General features: G+C 51.2%; 1 protein-coding gene across 2 annotated transcripts; it reads right to left on the bottom strand.

Annotated features, from left to right (window-relative positions):
* Window positions 1-232: 232 nt before the first annotated feature.
* On the bottom strand, window positions 233-23743 carry FBXO46 (F-box protein 46). 2 transcript variants are annotated; one of them, XM_030913296.1, is made up of 2 exons: window positions 23631-23743; window positions 233-3181 (listed from the first exon to the last, which is right to left on the bottom strand). In XM_030913296.1, exon 2 carries the CDS (start codon window positions 3101-3103, stop codon window positions 1292-1294), a length of 1812 nt encoding a protein of 603 aa, XP_030769156.1. In that variant the 5' UTR covers window positions 3104-3181; window positions 23631-23743; the 3' UTR covers window positions 233-1291. The 2 variants fall into 2 exon arrangements, with proteins under 2 accessions (XP_030769156.1, XP_010375767.2); XM_010377465.2 differs by having other exon boundaries at window positions 23643-23714.
* Between the last annotated feature and the right edge of the window lie 761 nt (window positions 23744-24504).

Genomic DNA, 24504 nt, shown 5'->3' on the forward strand with positions numbered 1-24504 from the left:
AGACCCTGTCTCTAAGAGGGAAAAAAAAAAAAATCTTGTTCAAGCTTCTACTATTTTGAGATTTTTCAAATCCAAACCGACACAGATGAGAAGAGTAAAAAATAATCTCAGACTAAGGGACTTGGCTAGGGATCCCTTCTCTCTCCACTTTTTCCATCCCCCATGCACAGGCCTACAACTCCCCTCTCTTCCCAAACCCTCCCTTCACAACACACAAACCAGTCTGCGCACAGCCTTATAAATATTGATTTTATAGAAAGGACCAACTCAAAATTGGTCAGATGCCACACGCTAGAAGCTTCCAGAACCACAATGATGGAAAGAAAACAAAACAAAACACAGAACAAACAAAAATACCCCAGACCAAAATGCCTGAAAAATCAAGGTCTTGGTTGACCAAAGGATTCTTAGAGAAACATGTGGCCGGGGTGAGGAGACCCCAATGCCTGAATGAGAGCCCAGAGTGGAAGGAAAAACAACCCAGAAATGCAAATCCGAAGTCCCTGCCCACAGGGCCCCCCCACGCTGTCAAAAGCGAGGCAAAGGGCTTCACAGCTTCATGGGGGTGGGGTTGATGGCAGTAGCTTAAATAATAACGGGAGGAGGAGGATTTTTATACTTCAGCTTTTTTTTTTTTTTTTTTTTTTTTGCCCCCCCTCTTCCTCTATGGGGAAGAGGAGACTGGTAGCTTGAGGTTAAGGAGAAAAGTTATTTTCCCCTCACTTCTTTAATAGGCAAACCATCCAGAAATGGCGAACTGTCATGATAAAATGCCAGATCCCACCTGTGACCCGATAGCCCCCAATTCCTAGAGAAGTGGGAGCTGTGGTGTGGCAGGTTAGGAGAGGTGCCAACCTTGGGCGATGCAGCCTCTTGGGAAATAACAGCTCCAGCGAGAAAGAACTGGGGCGAGGGAGAGGATGGGGGCCAGAATGGGGGAACCCTTACGTGGTACCAAAATTAGCTGCCGTCTGCTCCCTGCTGGTGGGTCCCTGGGGTGGAGAGCGTGGCAGGGAAGGGGGTTGGGCTGAATGGAGAATAAAGTGAGATGCTGATTAAAAAAACACCCTTCTCAGAGGGTCCACGGCCCTGGTTCTGAAGAGTAGAAAATCAACAGGATCAAGCAGAGTGCTTTCCTGCGTCACCCCTGCTGAACCCCAGCTCAGTTCCAGTGGGGGATCAATGCTGCCTGGAGTGGGGGAATGGGCAGGCGGCCCAGTCCGGACCCTCGGCTCCCGGGGGGAGAGGGGAGGGGTGGGCGTGGTGGGCTCTCCCCCCCCCTCCCCCGGCTTCACCTCCCCTCCTCCCGGCCTGCCCGGCCTCCACCCGGCCCATTGCAGGGCAGCACCCAGTTGTTATCGTGGAGGCCCAGGCGGCAGCCGGGCGTCTCGCGGTCGGCTCGGCGGCAGCACATCCAGTAGGAACGTCCGTAAGGCAGGTCATGGTGGTAGGGCTTGGGGTGCCAGCGGCAGAGCGACACATCGCCCTTTTCGTATCTCTTGCGGCACTGCTTGCACGGGTCATCGCGGTAGAGCGGGTCTCGGCTCCAGCGCGAGTCTGTGGCCCGCACGCCGAATGCCTCGATGATGCCCTTGAAGTGGTGGCAGGTGCACTTGAGTGCGGCCAGCGCGCGCGTGGGCAGGAAGCTGAAGATCTTGACCAGCACGTGCTCTGGCAGCAGCAGCATGTACTGTCGTGGCTCCAGCAGCCGCTGAATCTTGAAGCGGATTTCTAGGAAGTCGTGCGACACATGCCGGTACAGGCGACACAGGGAGGTGTCTGCCGTTCCATCGGCATCATCTGGGCCGGGCGCGGTGGCCGGGGAGTCTGCCGGGGGTGGCTCCGGGGGCCCGTCCGGCCCGCGGTTCTGGAGAAAGAAGAGCTGGCCCGGAGGCGGCGGCTCCTCTGGGCTGACCGTCAGGCACACAGTCTCCTCCTTCACGTTCTTGGTGCCATCCTTGCCAAAGAAGATGCACTCATCTACGACGCCCGTCACCACCACGTCCACGTGGAAACCTGACGCTCCGCAGTCCCGGGCAGGGGGCGGAGGGGGCGCCGGGGGAGTGTCCTCGGACCTGGCGGGCGCCGGGCTATCACCCTCGCTGGCCTCATCCGCCCTAGCCAGCAGGAACTCCACGTTGCTGGGGAGGGCATCCCGCGAGGGGCTGATGAGCTGGTATAAGTCACACGTGATCTTGTCCTTGGCTCGGGCCCCAGGACCTGGGCTGCCAGGGTAGGCACAACCAGGCCTGCCCCCGCCCCCACTGGGCAGGCCGCTGTCTGGTGCACGGGGCTCCCGCCCATTGGAGATGCGGAAGGCGATGCGTACCTCCCCAGGGCCTGGCCCGGGTCGCTCTTCTTTGCGGAGGCCCTTGGTGGGAGGGCTGTCCCTCTGCGCCTCAAAGTGGGCCACGGCCTCGGCTACACGGCTGCAGTCCCCACCACCGGACCGCCGTTCAGACCCCACCCCCTTGGCCGGTCCACCCTGCTCCGCGGACACAAAAACTACAGGCGCTGGAGTGGCCGGTCGTGGGTAGCTCTGCAGGGCCAGGGCTGCCCGCTGTTCCACCAGGGCCACCATCTCGGCCACAGAGAGCAGGTCCACGTCCTCACCGGCTGAGGCAGGGCCCTCCTCAGAGGCAGCCAGGCCCTCCCGGCCCCCTGGGTCAGGAGGAGCCTTGGTGGGGTCAAGACAGCGCCTCCTCCGCTTGGCCTTGGAGCTATCACTGCCCCAGTGTCCCTTTACCTTCATGGAGCTGGCCCGGCTGCCCCCACCACACTGGTGGGCCACAAAGAAGGCCACCTTCTCCTTTGTATTCCCGGGCTTGATGACATACCACGTGTCCAGGAGGACTCGACCTTCATCACCAGCAGCTGCTGCTGAGAGGAGCGGAGCCGGCTGGGAGGCAGGGACCTCGGTGGCCAAGGCAGGTGGTGTGTTCTCTGAGTGGGCAGGCCCATGGTCTGGCTCGGCCCCGCCACCAGGCTCAGGGCAGGCTGATGGCTTGAGGGCCGCAGAAGGCGGGCGCGGCTGGTTCTGTGAGTAGGTGCCAAAGGGCCGGGGGCACCATAGCTGGAAGGGCAGGAGGCTTCCTCGGTCCATGCTGGGGGATGATGGCAGACGGGCTGGGCTTCACCACATCTCAGGACCTAGGTGGTGGTGGGAGGCTCCACATGCCACCTGGAGACAGGAAGAGGAGGTTGGGGAACTAGGGGGACAGCCTTTCTTGCCAGGACCACCCCAACCTCCACCTCTCCTTAGACCAAACCAAATCATCAAAACTCTATTCCTGGCTAGGAGCAGTGGCTCACGCCTGTAATCCCAGCACTTTGGGAGGCTGAGGTGAGCAGATCACCTGAGGTCAGGAGTTTGAGACCAGCCTGGCCAACATGGTGAAACCCCATCTCTACTAAAAATACAAAAATGTGCTGAGTGTGATGGTTCATGCCTGTAATCCTAGCTACTTGGGAGGCTGAGGCACGAGAATCGCTTGAACCTGGGAGGCGGAGGTTGCAGTGAGCCGAGATGGCGCCATTACACTCCAGCCTGGGCGACAAGTGCGAAACTCCGTCTCAAAAAAAAAAAAAAAGAACTCTATTCCCACTGCCTTGCTCTGGTGAGCAAAGGGTTGCAGAGGGGATGAGAGATGCCCTTTTAACTTGCAGAGTGGGACCCTAACTGGCAGCGCGCTCCAACCCCATAGATCCTACCCTACTGCCTTACCCCACAATCCAGAGGCCTTTACACTGCCATAACTTTTACACTTAAGCGAAAGGACCACTCACAGACACGGTCCTTTTTCTATTTGCTCACTCAGTAGCTCGTCCCTGAAAAGACAGAAATTCCCAGCCCCACCCACAGCTATGGCTGCTTAAACCCAGAGAGAGAGCAACAAGATGGGCTGGGAGGGGGGAAGAAAATCTGAGGTCAGATTCAGACAAGCACTTAAAAAATCGGCTTTTCTTTTTTTTCAGGTCGGGGCTTAATGAGAATTTATTAAAGCTGTGTGTCCTCAGTCAGAAAAATGCACACCCTTGAAAAGACGGTACAGGTAATTCCCTGAAGCACAACCATAGATCTGTGGAGTAAGACGGCCTGTTCTAGAGCCTGGGAGTTCCAGGCTGCAGGGAGCAATGATGGCACCACTGCACTCCAACCTGGGTGACAGAGTGAGACCCTCTAAAAAAGAGAGCAAAGCCAGGTGTGGTGGCTTGTGCCTGTAATCTCAGCACTTTGGGGGGCCGAGGTGGGCAGACTGCTTGAGCCTAGGAGTTTGAGACCAGCCTGGGCAAAACCCATCTCTACCAAAAAAGAGACAGAAATTAGCCAGGTGGGGTGGGGCGCACCTGTAGTCCCAGCTACTTGGGAGGCTGAGGTGGGAGGATTGCTTGAGTCCAGGAGGCCCAGGCTGCAGTGAGCTGTGATGCTGTGATCATACCACTGCACTCCAGCCTGGTTGACTGAGAGAGAACCCATCTCAGCAAAAAAAAGAAAAAGAAAAAACAGGGCGGGGGGGGGGGTGCTGTTCTAGCCTAGCTTTCTCCTCAAGCTGCACACAGATAAACAGAGGCTCAGAGTGGGGAAGGGTGACATAGCTAAGATTCCAGTGGGTCCGGAGCAAAAAGAGGCTCTCAACTTGGTTTCTGGACTCTTCAATTTAGGGCTCTGTTAATAATGACTATTTTATTTTGGAATGACTTGATGTGAGTGATCTAATCTGGAGGCAATCTTGCACATGAGTCCGATATGATCACTTGCATTGCAGTTTGAACCTACTAAGTAACATATGCCTCAATCTTTCTCTGGCTCATCTCCCTCCAGACAGCTCAAAACCAAAATGACCCTTTAAACCTTGAAACTTCCACATGCCTACAGGCCAGAGAGGTCAGCAAACTATGGCCCAGAAGCCAAATCCAGCTCGCTGTCTTTGTAAATAAAGTTTTATTGAAACATGCTCATTTGTTTATGGATGCTTTCATCTTCAACAGCAGAGCTGAATAGCAGAACAAAGACCACATGGCCTGCAAAGCTTAAAATACCCATTATCTGGCTCTTTATGGAAAAAGTTTGCCAACTCCTGCAGTACAGACTGTCCCTCTAAATTCAAGCAATTCCAGGCCAGGCGCGGGGGCTCATGCCTGTAATCCCAGTACTTCGGGAGGCCCAGGCAGGCAGATCACCAGAGGTCAGAATTCGAGATCAGCCTGACTAACATGGCAAAACCCTGTCTCTACGAAAAATACAAAAATTAGCCAGGCGTGGTGGTGCAAGCCTGTAGTCCCAGCTACTCAGGAGGCTGAGGCAGAATAGCTTGAACCGGGAGGCGGAGGTTGTGGTGAGCTGAGATCTTGCCATTGCACTCCAGCCTGAGTGACAAGAGCGAAATTCCGTCTCAAAAAAAAAAAAAAAGGTAAACAAAACAAAGCAAAATCCAGACAGCCTCCAAGCACTCACAGGTACCAGTAAACACAGAGAAACCCCGTGTCAAGAATCTTTATCTCCCCTCCATAATCCCCAATCCCACCTACCCCTCAAATACTTACAGTCCCTGCTGTAATCTCAGCTCAGTGTTAAAAACATCACTCCATAGCCTCTAAAACATATAGATGGCTGTTTACCAACCACCAATTCACATACATGTTGAGTATCTCAAATCTGAAAATCCAAAATGCTCCCAAATTCAGAACTTTTTGAGTGCCAAGATGACACTGATAGCATATGCTCATTGGAGCATTTCAGATTTTCAGACTTGGCATATCAACTGGTAAGTATAATGCAAATACTCGAAATCCGAAGAAATCCAAAATCCGAAACACTTTTGGTCCCAAGCTTTTCAGGTAAGCGGTACTTGACCTGTACATCCAAGTGCCCAGAGAGGCAGGCTAACACAGCAAAAGCCAGTCTCTACAGATGCCAACCTGCTACAACTTGGCCACCCACTCAAGTCCCCTAATCAGTTCCAACCTTACCTCCAGCATCTCAATGTCCTCCCCCGAATATCGAAAACCTTCCAAATACTACTTTTAACCACCGAACCTAAAAATATCCTCTCCAGTACTGAAGGGCCGAATCTCAATCAATCTCTCACAGATCCCAACACAGCAATTCCCCAACCTATGTCATAAACAACCACTCTCCCGGAATCCTATACTTCCCCCAACCCTCCTCCATTATCTCCTAATTCCACTAGAAGCCCTCCAACAGCAGACGAACTCTTTGAAAACACAAAAGCTCCCTAACACTTTAAGATGAATCTTAAACCTTAAAAATATTTCACAAAGCCAAAAAAAAAAAAAAAAAAACCCAAAGAAACCTCACAAATGTTACAATAGCAGACATGTGCTTACTGCACACTCGCTGCGAGCTTATTAGGTACTGCGCTAATAATTCCTGCTAATCCTCCTCGGTCCCTAGGAAGCAGGTAGTGTTATTAATGCCTAGTTCCCGATGAGACACAGATGAAATCTCCTGTCCGGGTTCAGACAGGTAGGAAGTCAAGATGCAAGCCCAGACATTCCAGCGCTAGAACTGGTACTCGGGCTCTTTGCTTCCGTCTCTCCCGGAGCTCCCCATATCCTATGCCCAACAAACCCTCCAAAACACAAAGGGAACTCCATCCCGAAAACACAACCGAACCTTCCGCATTACAAACGAACCCAAACTCCAAGGTGCCCCTTAAGCGCAAGGGAACCCTAAAAGTATCCCTTAAACCCACGTTAAAACTTCCCCAAGCCCCAGAACATTTTGCAAATGCAAAGGGAACCCCCAAATCTTGTAACCGCCCCGCCAAAGAAACCTTCCAAACCCCTCAGGTGACCCTCGAAACCTATACACGCCCCCAAAAAGCCCTCACCCGCAGCCCCCCCAAGCGGCGGGAGAAGGCTGCAGGCCACACGCATGCGCGCGAAAGGTAAGAGGGCCCGCCCCCTCGCTCCTTCCCTCCGGCCACCGCGCGGGCAGGGGAGCAACTAGCTTCCCTCCGCCCCTTTGTTGACAGACGCGCGCGTGACGCCCTTAGCCAATGAGCGGCCGCCATTCGGGGCCGTGCCCATATAAGGCAGGCCTTGGCGAAGGGGCCCAACTTCGAAATAGGGAGGAGTAGGCGAGAGGTGACGGGAGTGGGTGGTGGGGTAGACACAGCCGGATGCAAGGGAGCGTGGAACAACTCCCAACGTCCAGCTAAACGGAACAAGGTCAGGGCAAAGGCCACGGCACTCCAGGGGAGGCGTATTACACCACGTTCCCTCGAACAGAAGCCCTGATTGACGCTTGAGATTTAAAGGGCCACGCAGCCCGGGGATTAAGAACACCAAGGCGGAAGGAAGCAGGCGGAGAAAACAGAGTATCCAGCTTTAGTTGGGAACTATGAGGGGCGGGGGGTGGGGTGCTGAGGATTTCCGCGGGGGGAATTTGGCATTGGGATAGCCCCACCCTGAAAAACAAATGGACAGAACCCTACGAAGGTTCCCACGGCAACTGAAATCAAGCCTCTGGGCCTGGCATTCAAGGCTCAAGCCGTGTAGCCATTCGGAGCTGCCAGTTCATCCTTTCCAAACGGGCGCCCCAAACCTGCCTCGCTTAATACAAAAGTGCAGCCAGGAAAGTCCTTTTTTTTTTTTTTGAGACGGAGTCTCGCTCTGTCACCCAGGCTGGAATGCTGTGGCCGGATCTCAGCTCACTGCAAGCTCCGCCTTCCGGATTCACGCCATTCTCCTGTCTCAGCCTCCCGGGTTGCTGGGACTACAGGCGCCGCCACCTCGCCCGGCTAGTTTTTTGTAGTTTTTAGTAGAGACGGGGTTTCACCGTGTTAGCCAGGATGGTCTCGGTCTCCTGACCTCGTGATCCGCCTGTCTCGGCCTCCCAAAGTGCTGGGATTACAGGCTTGAGCCACCGTGCCCGGCCAGGAAAGTCCTGTTAAAGCACAATCCTATAAACCTGAACCCGTCCCTATCCTGGTGAGAACCTGCCATGGCTCCCCAGTGCCCTCTGGAAAACCCCCAGATACCCCACCTGTCCAGTGGCATCCCTCCCCACTCCTCCGCCCCGCAGGCAATACCCCAGTGCACCCTGCTGGGCACCTGATCTGGCATACATAGAATACTCAGGCCCCATCTGATCCCGGTAGGAGTTATCGTCTCCACGGTATGAATGAAGAAACACGCAGGGCAGGTCTCCTGACCACAAGGTCACACAGAGCTGGGGTGTGAGCTGGAGCAGGGATATGAAGCCAGGGAATCTGATTTCCCAGTCACTGTGCCCTACTGTTTCACTATATATTCCCTGGGGTTTCAGCTTGACCACCCCTCCTCCAGGAAGCTGACACCCCCAATGCCCCTAGGCCAGGTCCAGGCTTCACCCAGGGCGTCCATGCGGTGGGCTCATTGCTATCTATACCTCACAGTCACCCGGCTCTTGCCTTCCCTGGGCTCTGCATTTGCTGTTTCCACCAATTGCAATACATTCACGCTCTGCAAGGCTCAATTCCTTACTTCATTCAAGTCTGTGTTCAAATGCAGTTTTAATGGAGAGGCCTTCCCCAACTCCCTTCCTGGAAATCAACCACCTGCCCAGAGAGGACCTCTGGGTTCCCTCTTCCCTGCCCACTCTGGGTCATCGTCTTGCGTGGGTCTCTCTCCCCAACTATGATCCTCCTGTGGAGGCTGGGGCAGGAAGAGGAGAAGGGCCTGAGGCAGGATCTTCTAACTCCCCCGACACTGAGCCCAGCATAAGGCCCTACATTAGGTCAGCCTTCAGTAACTACTCCATGAAAATCTATTCATTGTAAAACACTGTGAACCAAAAATATGGAAAATCAAAAGATGGCAAAAAACTGGCTGGGAAAACACAAACCAAGAGACAAGTAGAGGAGCAACATTACCCCTTTAAAAAAAAAAAAAAAAAAATTGGCCAGGTGCAGTGGCTCATACCTGTAATCCCAGCACGTTTGGGAGGCTGAGGTGGGAAGATCCCTTGAGCTCAGGAGTCTGTGACCAGTCTGGGCAACATGGTGAAACCCCATCGCTACAAAATATACACAAATTAGCAGGGTGTAGTGGCACGTGCCTGTAGTCCCAGGTACTCAGGAGGCTGAGGTGGGAGGATTCCTTGAGCCCAGGAGGTAGAGGATGCAGTGAGCTGAGATCGGGCCATTGCACTCCACTCTGGGTGACAGCACGAGACTGTCTTAAATTAAATTAAAAATAAATAAATAAAATAAAAAATAAACTGACAAAAGCAATGGATGATGACAAAACAAAATGACCCATTATTTACTTCTCTACATGAGTACCTAGGGCTGGGGGAGGGAGGTAGAAGTGGCCCATTATACACAAAAGTTCTCAACATACATGATCCAAATACTATGGCCTCCAAATAGATAAAGCAAAAAACGACCATCTCTACACGTGACAGCCATAAACTTACAAAATGACAAGGGAAAGTTTGTTAAATCCACAACTGATATGGGAAACCTTAACATATTTCTAAGAAAAGACTGCTTGGGAAAATTAGCAAGGACCTGAACCACGCAATTTACACCCTTGGTCGAATGCCCTCAACAATTAAATAATCCACATATTTACATCCCTAGCATATGTGGAGCATTTGCAAAAACTTGTCCCTGACATTCACTGTGGTCCTGCATGCTGGCCATTGTTGGGTGCTGGAACACACAGGTGACACTGAGCTCCCCAGGAATGGCTCATGGGAAAGGGGTCAGACATCCAAATAAATAGTCAGAACCAACATGAATATATTAGAAAATGATCATCACAACAGCAGTCAATACTTGAGCACTCTACAAATACTCGAGCACTCTACAAATATGAACTTGTTTGATTCTTCCATCTCCTTTTTTTTTTTTTTTGAGACAGAGTCTCGCTCTGTCGCCCAGGCTGGAGTGCAGGGGCGTGATCTCAGCTCACTGCAACCTCTGCCTCCCACGTTCAAGCTATTCTCCTGCCTCAGCCTCCCGAGTAGCTGGGACTACAGGCGCGTGCCACCATGCCAGGGTGAAGTTTTCCATTTTTAGTAGAGACGGGGTTTCACCACGTTAGCCAGGATGGTCTCGATCTCCTGACCTCGTGATCCGCCCACCTCGGCCTCCCAAAGTGCTAGGATTATAGGCGTGAGCCACCGCATCCAGCCTCTATCTCCTATTTTTAATTTCGTGTTAAAGATTAGGAAACTGAGGCAGAGAATGGCTAAGTAATTGCCCTCATTTAGAGCTTTGTGGCAGAACTCTTTTTGTGAGTGTGTTTTTTGTTGTTTTCTGAGATGGTCTCACTGTCACCCAGGCTGGAGTACAATCTCACCTCATCGCGGCCTCAATCTCCTGGACTCAAGTGATCCTCCAATCCCAGCTGCCCTGTTTTTTAGTTTTTTTTTTTAGACGGACTCTTGCTCTGTTGCCCAGGATGGAGTGCAATGATGCAATCTCAGCTCACTGCAATCACTACAACCTCTGCCTCCCGGTTCAAGCGATTTGTTTGCCTCAGCCTCCCAAGTAGCTGGGACTACAGGCATGTGCCATCATGTCCAGCTAATTTTTTTATTTTTTAATTTATTATTTATTTATTTATTTTAGAGATGGAGTCTCGCTTAGTTGCCCAGGCTGGAGTGCAGTGGCCCTATCTTGGCTCACTGCAAATTCCGCCTCCCAGGTTTACGCCATTCTCCTGCCTCAGCCTCCCAAGTAGCTGGGACTACAGGTGTCTGCCACCAGACCGGGCTAATTTTTGTATTTTTAGTAGAGACGGGGTTTCACCATGTTAGCCAGGATGGTCTTGATTTCCTGACCTCGTGATCCACCTGCCTCGGCCTCCCAAAGTGCTGGGACTACAGGCATGAGCCACTGGGCCTTGCCTAATTTTTTTATTTTTAGTAGAGATGGGGTTTCACCATGTTGGCCAGGCTGGTCTTGAACTCCTGACCTCAGATGATCCACTCACCTTGGCCTCCCAAAGTGTTGAGATTATAGGTGTGAGCCACTGTGCCCGGCCTAATATTTGTATTTTTAGTAGAGACAGGGTTTCACCATGTTGGTCAGGCTGGTCTTGAACTCCTGACCTCAAGTGATCCACCTGGCTCAGCCTCCCAAAGTGCGAGGATTACAGATGTGAGCCACCGTGCCCAGCCTATCCCAGCCTTTTGAGGAGCTGAAACCACAGGTGTGTACCACCATGCCCAGCTAATTTTTACATTTTTTTGTACAGATGAGGTCTCACTATGTTGCCTAGGCCAGTCTTTAACTCTTGAGCTCAAGCAATCCTCCACCCTGACCTCCCCAAGTGCTGGGACTATAGGCAGGAGCAACCAAACCAAGTCAGAACTTAGAATCAAAGATCAGCTGACTCTAGAGCTCAAGGTCTAAACTACAATCATCCTGGCTGGGTGCAGTGGCTCATGCCTGTAATGTGATGGCGGGCTCCTGTAATCCCAGCTACTCACAAGCTTGAGGCAGGAGAATTGCTTGAACCCAGGAGGTGGAGGCTGCAATGAGCTGAGATTGCACCACTGCACTCTAGCCTGGGTGACAGAGACTACGTCTACAAAAAAAAAAAAAAAAAAAACAGTTGGGCTTGGCGGCCAAGGAGGTTGAAGCTGTATTGAGCTGTGACAGCACCACTGCACTCCAGCCTGGGTGACAGAGTGAGATCATCTCAAACAAAAAACAAAACAAAACGAAAACAAAATGAAAAATGTATTGAACACAGCTCTGGAGCCAGAGTGCCCAGCTTTGAGTCCTGGCTTTATCTCTCATCAGCTGTGTGACCTATGGTAAGTCACTTGATGCCATTGGACATCAGTTTCCTCCTCTGGAAAATGAGGGTTCATTCCTTAAGTAATCCACAAGTGTTTGATTCATTTATTTACTTAGAGACAGGGCCCGCCTCTGTTGCCCAGGCTGGAGTGCAGTGTATGATCATACCTCACTACAGCCTCACACTCCTGGGCCCAACGGATCTTCCTGTCTCAGCCTCCCGAGTAGCTGGAACTACAGGCTCATGCCACCATGCTCAGCCAATTTAAAAAATTATTTTAGAGATGTGGTCTCACTTTGTTTCCCAGGCTGGTCTTGATCTCCGAGGCTCAAGCGATCCTTCTGCCCTGGACCCCCAGAGTGCTGGGTTTAAGGCATGAGTCACCACCCACAGCCTTCACTTTCAATTTTCATTTTTAATTATTTATTTTTTTGCCATGGAGTCTCCCTCTGTAGCCCAGTCTAGAGTGCAGTGGCACAATCCCGGCTCACTGCAACCTCCACCTCCCAGGTTCAAGCGATTCTCCTGCCTCAGCCTCCCGAGTAGCAGGGATTATAGGCGCCTCTCACTATGCCCAACTAATTTTTTGTATTTTTAGTAGAGATGAAATTTCACCATGTTGGCCAGGCTGCTCTCATCCTGACCTCAAGTGATTTGCCCACCTCAGCCTCTCAAGGTGCTGGGATTACAAGCGTGAGTCACCACACCCAGCCCACTTTTTTTTTTTTTTTTTTGAGATAGAGTCTGGCTCTGTGGCCCAGGCTGGAGTACAGTGGTGCAATCTCGGCTCACTGCAAGCTCCACCTCCCGGGTTCACGTCATTCTCCTGCGTCAGCCTCCCAAGTAGCTGGGACTATAGGTGTCCGCCACTGCGCCCGGCTAATTTTTTGTATTTGAAGTAGAGACTGGGTTTCACTGTGTTAGTCAGGATGGTCTCCATGTCCTGACCTCGTGATCCACCTGCCTCGGCCTCCCCAAAGTGCTGGGATTATAAGCATGAGCCACCACGCCCAGCCCCAACTAATTCTTCTTAAAAATTTATTTGAAAACAAAAAAAGAGATAAAATTAAAGCAAAACAGTGGCTCACAACTGTAATCCTAGCACTTTGGGAGGCTGAGGCAGGTGGATCACTTGAGCCTAGGAGTTTGGGACCAGTCCCTGCAACATGGTGAAACCCTGTCTACAAAAAATAAACAAAATTAGCCCGAGCGCGGTGGTGCATGCCTGTAGGCCCAATTACCTGAGAGGCTGAAGTGGGAGGGTCAGTTTAGCCCAGGAGGGCAAGGCAGCAGTGACCTACGACTGCACCACTGCACTCCGGCCTGGGCCACAGAGTGAAACTCTGTCTCTCTTTTTTTTTTTTTTCTATGAGATGGAGTTTCACTCTTGTTGCCCAGGCTGGAGTGCAATGGCACCATCTCGGCTCACTGCAACTTCTGCCTCCTGGGTTCAAGCGATTCTCCTGCCTCAGCCTCCCGAGTAGCTGGGATTACAGGCTCCTGCCACCACGCCCGGCAAATTTTTTTTTCTTTTTTTTTTTGTAGTTTTAGTAGAGACGGGGTTTCACCATGTTGGCCAGGCTGGTCTCAAACTCCTGACCTCAGGTGATCTGCCCACCTCAGCCTCCCAAAGTACTGGGGATTACAGGCGTTGAGTCACTGTGCCGGCTGACCCTGTCTCTTAAAGACAAAGATAAAAAGGGAAGCTAATAAAGACTTTGAGGCCGGGCATGGTGGCTCACACCTATAATCCCAGCACTTTGGGAGGCCGAGGCAGTCAGATCACAGGTCGGGAGTTCAAGACCAGCCTGACCAACATGGAGAAACCCTGTCTCTACTAAAAATACAAAATTAGCTGGGCATGGTGGCACATGCCTGTAAGCCCAGCTACTTGGGAAGGCTGAGGCAGGAGAATCGCTTGAACCCAGGAGGCAGAGGTTGCGGTGAGATCGCGCCATTGTACTCCAGCTTGGCCAAGAAGAGCGAAACTCCGTCTCAAAAAAAAAAAAAAAAAAAAAAAAAAAAAGACTTTGAAAATCACTAACTGAGCCAAAGACTACTTCCCTCTTTATTTCCCATTCTGAAATTAAAGTGATCCTAAAGAGTCACAGGCAAAAACAAAAATTAGCTAGGCGTGGTGGCTCATGCTATAGTCCCTGCTACTCAGGGGGCTGAGGTGGAAGGATTGCTTGAGTCTGGGAGGCAGAGGTTGCAATGAGTGCAGAGACTGTGACGCTGCACTCTGGCCTGGGCGAAAGAACAAGACCCAGTCTCAAAAATAAACAAACAAAAAACTTAATTGGAAAAGGAGACAACAAATACATAGTAAGCATCATGGTGGCCAGCGTTATAAGGAAACAAATATAGCAAAAGAGGAGGGTCAGGGCTGGGCACAGTGGTTCATTCCTGTAATCCCAGCACTTTAGGATGCTCAGGCAGGTGGACCACCTGAGGTCAGGAGTTTGAGACTAGCCCAACCAACATGGCAAAACCCCATCTCTACTAAAAATACAAAATTAGCTGGGCGTGGTGGCACATGCTTGTAATCCCAGGTACTTGGGAGGCTGAGGCAGGAGAATCATCTCTTGAACCTGGGAGATGGAGGTTGCAGTGAGCCGAGATCACGCCACTGCACTCCAGCCTGGGCAACAAGAGCAAAACTCCGTCTCAAAAACAAAACAAACAAACAAAAAAATTAGCCAGGCGTGGTGGCGCATGCCTGTAATCCCAGCTACTTGGGAGACTGAGTCAGAAGAATTGCTTGAACCCAGGAGGCAGAAGCTGCAGTGAGCTAAGGTCGCGCCATTGCACTCCACCCAGGGCAACAGAGGAGGGGACTCCATCTCAAAAAAAAAAAAGGCCGGGCGCGGTGGCTCAAGCCTGTAATCCTAGCACTTTGGGAGGCCGAGACAGGCGGATCGCGAGGTCAGGAGATCGAGACCATCCTGGCTAACACAGTGAAACCCCGTCTCTACTAAAAACTACAAAAAAACTAGCCGGGCGAGGTGGCGGCGCCTGTAGTCCCAGCTACCTGGGAGGCTGAGGCAGGAGAATGGCGTGAACCCGTGAGGCGGAGCTTGCAATGAGCTGAGATCCGGCCACAGCACTCCAGCCAGGGTGACAGAGCGAGACTCCGCCTAAAAAAAAAAAAAAAGAAAAAAGAAAACTTGTGCTTTTAGGAGTAAGACAGCTTTACCATAGCAGTTAGAAATATACCATTAAACGTGGTAAAAAATACAATTTTCTTCTTCGTTTCCTAGTATATGTCACAGGTTTTGAAATAAAGATGGTAAAAATACCATTTTGTATGAGTAAGCTTCAGACAAGCACAGGCTGAAAACAAATTTAAGATTTTAAGAAAAGGCAAAACAACTTGGAAAGCAGACAAATGCTGTAAGACAAATAAATGAAGGCAATGGAAAACAAAAAAGTGTCAGATCACCTCAGGGTGGACAGAGGTGACACATAGGATTGGGGACAAGTGAGGGACTGGAAACTTTTTCCCAAACCAATAGGTTTGCGGATAATTCAATGAGGGCCGGAGACAGAATGTTAAAAAATCCATGAAAGCAGTGACAAGCAGGCAAAGCTGGCATAAGGGACTGAAAATGAACCAGGAATAGAGAAACTCAAACTTGAAAATGAGCCCAAATGCCCGCATACCTGCAGAACTTCCCTACCATTATGACAACAGCGAGTTCCCCAATGGCAGGGTCGAGTCTGCACCCAGTACAGACAGTGGCACGTGGTAAGTGCTCTATTAACACTTGTGGGCTGGGCTCTGTGGCTCATGCCTGTAATCCCAGCACTTTGGGAGGCCAAGGTGGAAGGATCACTTGAGTCCAGGAGTTTGAGACCAGCCTGGGCAATACAGCAAGACCCTGTCTCTACAAAAGAATTTTTTTTTTTAGTTTTCTTTGAGACGGAAACCTGTTTGTCACCCAGGCTGGACTGCAGTGGTGCGATCTCAGCTCACCGCAACCTCCATCTCCTGGGTTGAAGCTATTCTTGTGCCTCAGCCTCCCGAGTAGCTGGGACTACAAGCGCACGCCACCACGCCCGGCTAATTTTTGTATTTTTAGTAGAGATGGGGTTTCACCATGTTGGCCAGGCTGGTCTCACGCTCCTGACCCCAAGAAATCTGCCCACATCAGCCTCCCAAAGTGCTGGGATTATAGGAATGAGGCCACTGTGCACCACCAACAAAATTTTGTTTTTGTTTTTGTTTTTGAGACGGACTCTCGCTCTGTCGCCCAAGATGGAGTGCAGTCGTGCGATCTCGGCTCACTGTAAGCTCTGCCTCCTGGGTTCACCCCATTCTGTCTCAGCCTCCCGAGTAGCTGGGATTACAGGCGCCTGCCACCATGCCTGGCTAATTTTTGTATTTTTAGTAGAGATGGGGTTTCATCGTGTTAGCCAGGATGGTCTTGATCTCCTGACCTCGTGATCCACCCGCCTCGGCCTCCCAAAGTGCTGGTATTACAGGTGTGAGCCACCGCGCCCAGCCAAAAAAATTTTTTTTTAATTAGCCGGGCATGGTGGCAAGCACCTGCAGTCCCAGCTACTCTGGAGGCTGAGGCAGGAGGATCACTTGAGGCCAGGAGGTTGAGGCTGCAGTAAGCTGTCATTGCACCACTGTACTCCAGCCTGTGCGACAGAGACAGGCTCTGTCTCTAAATAAATAAATAGGTTGGGCTCGGTGGCTCAACCCTATAATTCTAGCACTTTGGAAGGCTGCAGTGGGTGGATCACTTGAGCTCAGGAGATTGAGACCAGCCTTGGCAGGATGTATTTTTTATCTCTACAAAAATTACAAAAATTAGCCAGGTGTGGTGGCATGCCCCTGTAGTGCCAGCTATTTTGGAGGCTGAAGTGAGAGGATGGCTTAAGCCCAGGAGGTGGAAGTCACAGTAAGCCAAGATAGTGCCACTGCATTCCAGCCCAGCCAACAGAGCCAGACCCTGTCTCAAAAAATAAATGAACAAATAAATACATAACTAAAACACTTGTGGGCCAGGTGCGGTGGCTCACGCCTGTAATCCCAGCAGTTTGGGCAGGTTGACAGTTTGAGTCTCGTTGTTCAGGACCAGCCTAGGCAACATGGCAAAACCCTGTCTCTACAAAAAATTAAAAAAAAATTAACTGGGCATGGTGGCGCACGCCTGCAGTCCCAGCTACCTGGAAGGCTGAGGTAGGAGGAAGGCTTGAGTCCAGGAGGTAGAGGTTGCAGTGAGTCAAGACTGTACCACTGTACTCCAGCCTGGGCAACACAGCCAGACTTTGTCTCAGAAAATTAAAATAAATAAATAAACACACGGACTACCTAAGGAATGAACCCCCATTTTCCAGATTCAAAGCTGGGCACTCTGACTCCAAAGTCCATTTTTCTCTTTGTTTTCTTTCTCTTTTGTTGTTGCTTTGATTTTTTTTTTTTTTTTTTTTGAGATGGTCTCACTCTGTCACCCAGGCTATAGTTCAATGGGACAATCAGAGCTCACTGCAGCTTCCACCTTCTGGGCCCAAGTGATACTCCCACCTCAGCCTCCAGAGGTGCTGGGACTATAGGCTCATGCCACCAAGCCTAATTTAAAAAAAAAATAATTTGAGGCTGGGTGCAGTGACTTATGCCTGTAATTTCAACACTTTGGAGGGCCAAGACGGGCGGATCATTTGAGCCTAGGAGTTCAAGACGAGCCTGGGCAACATAGTAAGACTCCATCTCTACAAAACAGATACAAAAATTAGCTGTGTATGGTGGCATGCAGTTGTAGTCCCAGCTACTCAGGAGGCTGAGGTGAGAGGATCACTTGAGCCCAGGAAGTCGAGGCTACGGTGAGCTGAGATCGCACCACCACACTCCAGCCTGGGTGACAGAGCGACACTCCATCTAAAAAAAAATGGCCAGGCAAGGTGGCTCATGCCTGTAATTCTAGCACTTTGGAAGGTTGAGATGGGTGAATCACTTGAGGCTAGGAGTTTGGCACCAGCCTGGCCAACACGATGACATCTCGTCTCAACTAAAAATACAAAAATTAGCAGGGCATGGAGGTGCACGCCTGTAATCCCAGCTACTTGGGAGGCTGAAGCAGGAGAACTGCTTGAACCCGAGAGACAGAGGTTGCAGTGAGCCGAGATCATGCCACTGCACTCCAGCCTGGGCGACAAAGCGAGACTGTCTTTAAAAAAAAAAAAAATTTTTTTTTTGTTTGTAGAGATGAATTTTCCCTGTGTTGCCCAGGCTGGTCTCAAACTCCTGAGTTCTACTGATCCTGCCACCCTGTTAATCCCAGCCTCCCACCTTGGCCTTCCAAAGTGCTGAGATTATAGGCATGAGCCACCTTGCCCAGCCTCAATACCTTTTCTTGAAAGAATAAAAATCACAGAAAGACCTCACACTTAGGCCGGGCGTGGTGGCTCACGCCTGTAATCCCAGCACTTTGGGAGGCCAAGGCGGGCGGATCACAAGGTCAGGAGATCGAGACCATCCTGGCTAACACAGTGAAACCCCATCTCTACTAAAAAATACAAAAAACTTAGCCGGGCATGGTGGTGGGCACCTGTGTCCCAGCTACTCGGGCGGCTGAGACAGGAGAATGGCGTGAACCCGGGTGGCGGAGCTTGCAGTGAGCCGAGATCGCACCACCGCACTCCAGTCTGGGCGACAAAGCAAGATGGAGTCTCAAAAAAAAAAAAAAAGAGGACCTCACACTTAATGAGAGCATAATATACCCCAGGCATTTTATATATGCCACCTCATCAGTTACCACGTCAGCTCCTTACAAGAAGCTCAGAGTTTAAATGTGGTCCCATTTTTACATGAGAATACTGAGGCCAGGTGGGCACCGGGGCTCATGCCTGTAACCCCAGCACTTTGGGAGGCCAAGGTGGGTGGATCACTTGAGGTCAGGAGTTCAAGATCAGCCTGGGCAATGTGGTGAAATGCTGACTCTACAAAAATTAGGCAGGCGTGGTGGCACACACTTGCAGTACCAGCTACTCAGGAGGCTGAGGTGGGAGGATCCCTTGATCCTGGGAGGTGGAAGTTGCAGTGAGCCAAGATCATGCCCCTGCATGCCAGTCAGGGCAACCAAGTGAGACACTGGCTCAAAACAAAACAAAAAAAGAGGTCGGAGCAGTGGCTCACGTCTATAATCCCAGCACTTAGGGAAGTCGAGGCGGGTGGATCACCTGAGGTCAGGAGTTCGAGACCAGCCTGGCCAAGATGGTGAAACCCCATCTCTACTAAAAATACCAAAATTAGCCAGACGTGGTGACACAAGTCTGTAATCTCAGCTACGCGGGAGGCTGAGGCAGAAGAATCATTTGAACTCAGGAGTTGGAGATTGCAGTGAGCCAAGATCATGCCACTGCACTCCAGCCTGGACAAGAGTGAGACTCTGTCTCAAAAAAAAAAAAAAAAAAAAAAAAAGGAAAAGTAGACTGAGGCCCAGAGTGGGAGTGCAGCTTGGCTAAGGACACACAGCAACAGAAGCAGGGATTTGAGCCTGGGCCTCTCTGAAGTCAATGTTTTCAACCATAAGCTTACTATCACAGTCACTGAATTAAGCCCAGAAAGCTCACAATAAATAAACCAAACTGTTTCAAGGTGATTTTACAAAGTTGTCAAACTGCCCAGTGAGGCCTTAATGACCCAAAAGCTAAATGAACAAAAGCAAACTAACAACAACAACAATAGGAAAAACCTAGTTAGAAATATTTCCTCTTCACTGAAACACCTGGAGTAAGGCCAGACTGGGTATTTGGCGGGGACAGGAATGGGAATGGGGACACACTGAGTTTCTTTTTTCTTTTTTTTTGAGACAGAGTCACTCTTTCACCCAGGCTGGAGTGCAGTGGCACAATCTTGGCTCAATGCAACCTCCACCTCCTGGGTTCAAGAGATTCTCCTGACTCAGCCTCCTGAGTAGCTGGGACTACAGGCGCCCGCCACCATGCCCGGCTAATAGAGACAGGGTTGCCATGTTGGCCAGGCTGGTCTCGATCGAACTCTTGGCCTCAGGCAATCTGACTAGCTGGGACTACAGGCATCCGCCACCATGCCCGGCTAATAGAGACAGGGTTGCCATGCTGGCCAGGCTGGTCTCGATCGAACTCCTGGCCTCAGGCAATCTGACTAGCTGGGACTACAGGCATCCGCCACCACGCCCGGCTAATAGTGACGGGGTTTTGCCATGTTGGCCAGGCTGGTCTCGATTGAACTCTTGGCCTCAGGCAATCTGCCTGTGTTGGCCTCCCAACATGTTGGGATTACAGGCATGAGCCACCACGCCACAAACTGAACCAAACAGATTCAGTTTGTAAGCACCCTCTCCCGAAGTCATAATTGGATTTAGGAGCCCAGGGGTGGAGGGCAGGGATATGGTGACAACATGAGAGAGAAAGGAGACAGCCTGACATCTTCCCTCTCGGTTCCTCTCTACTGCCTTCTCTTTCCTGCTAACATTCAAAACCAACAACTCACGTGCACTGAGCCCTTCAATAAGTATTGGAGTAAGGGCTCACAAAGTAAGTTCCACTATACTGCATTATCTTCCCGAACCTCTCACCTTCCTAGGGTTACTGATCCCATTTTATAGGTGAGAAGAACCCAAAAGACTTGCCCAGGGCCAGGCGTGGTGGCTCATGCCTGCAATCCCAACACTTTTGGAGGTTGAAACAGGAAGACCCCTTAAGCCTAGGAATTTGAGACCAGCCTGGGCAACAGAGTAAGACCCGCGTCTCTACAGAAATAAAAATAAAAAATTAGCTGTGCGTAATAAAAAATCAGTCCCAGCTACTTGAGAGGCTGAGGTGGGAGGATTGCCTGAGCCCATGAGGTTGAGGCTGCAGTGAGTCATGATTGCGCCATTGCATTCCGGCGTGTCTAGGCAACAGAGAGAGAGAGACCCTGTCTTTAAAAAAATAAAAAGGCAGGCCGGGTGTGATGGCTCACAGGAAACGCCTGTAATCCCAGCACTTTGGGAGGCTGAGGCCGGCAGATCACAAGGTCAGGAGATCGAGACCATCCTGGCTAACACAGTGAAACCCCGTCTCTACTAAAAATACAAAAAAATTAGCCGGGTGTGGTGGTGGGCGCCTGTGGTCCCAGCTACTCAAGAGGCTAAGGCAGGAGAATGTCGTGAACCCGGGAGGCGGAGCTTGCAGTGAGCCAAGATTGCGCCACTGCACTCCAGCCTGGGTGAGAGTGCGAGACTCCATCTCAAAAAAAATAAATAAATAAAATAAAAAACAAAAGGCTGGGCGCGGTGGCTCACGCCTGTCATCCCAGCACTTTGGGAGGCTGGGGCAGGCAGATCACCTGAGGCTGGGAGTTCGAGACCAGCCTGACCAACATGGAGAAACCCTGTCTCTACTAAATATACAAAATTAACCAGATGTGGTGGCGCATGCCTGCAATCTCAGCTACTTGGGAAGCTGAGGAGAGAAAATCAAAGCACCCAGGAGGCACAGGTTGGGGTGAGCCAAGATCTCACCATTGCACTCCGCCTGGGCAACAAGAACTAAACTCCGCCTCAAAACAAACAAACAGAAAACCCATAAAAATAAAAATAGAGTAATCCCAGCACTTTGGGAGGCCGAGACGGGCGGATCACGAGGTCAGGAGATCGAGACCATCCTGGCTAACACGGTGAAACCCCGTCTCTACTAAAAATACAAAAACTAGCCGGGCGAGGTGGCGGGCGCCTGTAGTCCCAGCTACTCGGGAGGCTGAGGCAGGAGAATGGCGTAAACCCGGGAGGCGGAGCTTGCAGTGAGCTGAGATCGGGCCACTGCACTCCAGCCCGGGCGACAGAGCGAGACTCCGCCTCAAAAAAAAAAAAAAATAAATAAATAAATAAATAAATAAAAATAGGGCCAGGTGCGGTGACTCACGCCTGTTAATCCCAGCACTTTGGGAGGCAGGTGGATCCCCTGAGGCCGGGAGTTTGAGACCAGCCTGACCAACATGCTGAAACTGTGTCTCTACTAAAACTACAAAAATTAGCTGGGCATGGTGGCGCATGCCTGTAATCCCAGCTACTCAAGAGGCTGAGGCAGGATAATCGCTTGAACCCGGGAAGCGGAGGTTGCAGTGAGCCGAGATCGCGCCATTGCACTCCAGCCTGGGCAACAAGAGCGAAAATCCATCTCAAAAAAATAATAATTAAAATTTAAAAAATAAAAATAGGCCGGGCGCGGTGGCTCATGCCTATAATCCTAGCACTCTGGGGGGCCGGAGTGGGTGGATGGCTTGAGGTCAGGAGTTCAAAACCAGCCTGGCCAACTGACGAAGCCCCGTTTCTACTAAAAATGCAAAAATTAGCCAGGCATAGTGGCATGAGCCTGTAATCCCAGCTACTCAAGGAGGCTGAGGCAGGAGAATCGCTTGAACCCAGGAGGCAGAGGCTCCTGGTGAGCCAAGATACCACTGGTGACAGAGGTAGACTTTGTCTCTAAGTAAATAAATAAATATAAAAGAGTTGCCTAAGGTCATATAGCAAGTAAATGGCAGAACTAATATTCTAGACCGCTTTGTTCTCTGTCTCTACTCATCACATTGTATATTTCAGTATGGAGAGGGGACTAAATTATAGTGCTGAAAGCACAGATTCTGAGCCAGGCTGCCAAGATCGGAATCCTGAGTCTAGCAATTAATGCTGGATAGCCTTGGGAAAGTTGCTTAATTTCTCTGTACTTCTGTTTCCTTTCAATAAAATGGAGAAAATAACAGCACCTACCCCTCAGGGGTGTTATCAGAATTAAATGAGTTAATGTACACAAACAGCTAAGGACAGGGCCAGGCATTTCCTAAAACAGTAAGTGTTAACTGTAATCCACAGTAGGGAGCCCCTACATGCTTCTGAGCTGGGGTGTGTGCCCAGATCAGTGCCAGCTTTTGAGAAAACGCCCTCTGGGACTGGACTGGAAAGGAGGAAATCCATTAGCACCTGTAACCCAGTCACATTCCGGGGCGGAGAACTTCCCACCAACAGCTCTGAGACTGAAACTTCACAGCCCAGATCTCCCATTAATAGTAACGGTTTTAATGACTCCCTTTAACCCTGTTCTCAGAGGCATGCTTGCCGTTCCCATACTACAGATAAGGGCACTAAGGCTCACAGATTTGTCCATGGCACAAAGGGGTGGGAGAATAGGGGATGTGAATGCTGTACTTCTCATAGGGATAAACCACTGCACTCTTCTAAATTCCACTGGGGAAGCGAGGGTGAAAAGCCTGTCTGTCTGGATGGCCCTTTCTGGCCATATTATCCTACAGTTCTGTGCCTGTCCAGCTCACCGGGAGTCTCTGGCGGGACTAGGGAAATCATCACTACATACACGCCCCTAATTTCACACTCCTCACCCCACCTTCAGTCCTGGAGCCTGAACCCACACTCTCCTACCACTGATTTCTCCCTCCCACCTCCTCAACTTGCCTTCCTGCCCCCAATCCGATCCAGAGGCCCCAACCCATCGCGTCCACCGTTCGCCTGTCCCTTAGAGCTTCCAGACCCCCTCACTCATCCTAACCGTGATCCTTATACACTCGCCACAGGTTAACCCCCTATCGAAATCGACACTTTCAGGGCCTCTACCTGGACGTCCAGCCCCGTCTCCAACTCGGGGCCCACTTTCCCAGCTCTGAGCCCCTTTACAATCAATTCCAAAGCTCCACTCCCACCCCACCTCCAAGACCCCTCCCCAAGCCACCATTCTTCTACTACTACCTCCGGCTCCCATTCCTCCCAATCCCCTCCCCCAGGCAATCTCCCCTCAGCCCAGCCCCTTCTTTCGCCCCTGCCTCTTCCCCCTCGTCACCCGGTCCCGAACCCCCGTCCCGACTCTCCAGCGCCCCCGGCCCTCGCCTGGGCTCTCACCATCGCCGAGCGCTGCATCTCCCTCAGCTACGCGGGTTTCCCCTACTCGCTCCTCTCCAGCCTCCCCTTCCGGGTTCTCGTCCCGAAGCCCGCTGGGAATTGAAGTCCGGGCAGCCACGGACTACATACCCCAGAAGGCAGCACGGTCAAGCGTGGAGGTGGGGTGGGAAGCAAATTAGGCGGGCGGAGGAAAAGAACGACTCGAACTCCCGGGAGACAAAGCCGTAGAGGACTTGGCAGCGCAAGCGCAGGGCGCTTCCCCGCGGGGCGCGCTGGGAGATGGAGTCTAGCCAGGAGGGCTCCATTTTTGCCCGGGGCCCTTGGGAACGGAATTGAGAGTATTGCAATAGGGTGTTGCTGAGGGGTGGAGAGTTGGGGAAGAGCACACTTATTGATTCATTTGTGCCGATCAACACAATAGCTAACAGCTCCTTGTGCTTTTCCAAAGTCATCCCCTTCCTTCTTCTTTTTTTTTTTTTTTTTTTTGAGGCGGAATCTTGTTCTGTCACCCAGGCTGGAGTGCAGTGGCGCAATATCAGCTCACTGCAACCTCCGCCTCCTGGGTTCAAGCGATTCTCCTGCCTCAGCCTCCTGAGTAGCTGGGATTACAGGCGCCCGCCACCACGCCCGGCTAGTTTTTGTATTTTTTGTAAAACCGGAGTTTCACCATGTTGGTCAGGCTGGTCTTGAACTCCTGACCTCGTGATCCACCCGCCTCGGCCTCCCAAAGTGCTGGGATTACAGGTTTGAGCCACGGCGCCAGGCCCATCCCCTCCCTTCTTACCTCCTGATTTACAAATGAGAAAATTAAGCCTTAGGAGGAAGGAAAGTCCCATGCATTAGGAGTTAGTCCACATCACAG

Source organism: Rhinopithecus roxellana, chromosome 12 (genome assembly GCF_007565055.1).
Source record: "Rhinopithecus roxellana isolate Shanxi Qingling chromosome 12, ASM756505v1, whole genome shotgun sequence".
Classification (NCBI taxonomy): domain Eukaryota; kingdom Metazoa; phylum Chordata; class Mammalia; order Primates; family Cercopithecidae; genus Rhinopithecus; species Rhinopithecus roxellana.

What these genes read in the sequence shown, in the direction of transcription:
- FBXO46 (XM_030913296.1), bottom strand. Translation starts at nt 3,103, where the DNA reads ATGGACCGAGGAAGCCTCCTGCCCTTCCAGCTATGGTGCCCCCGGCCC.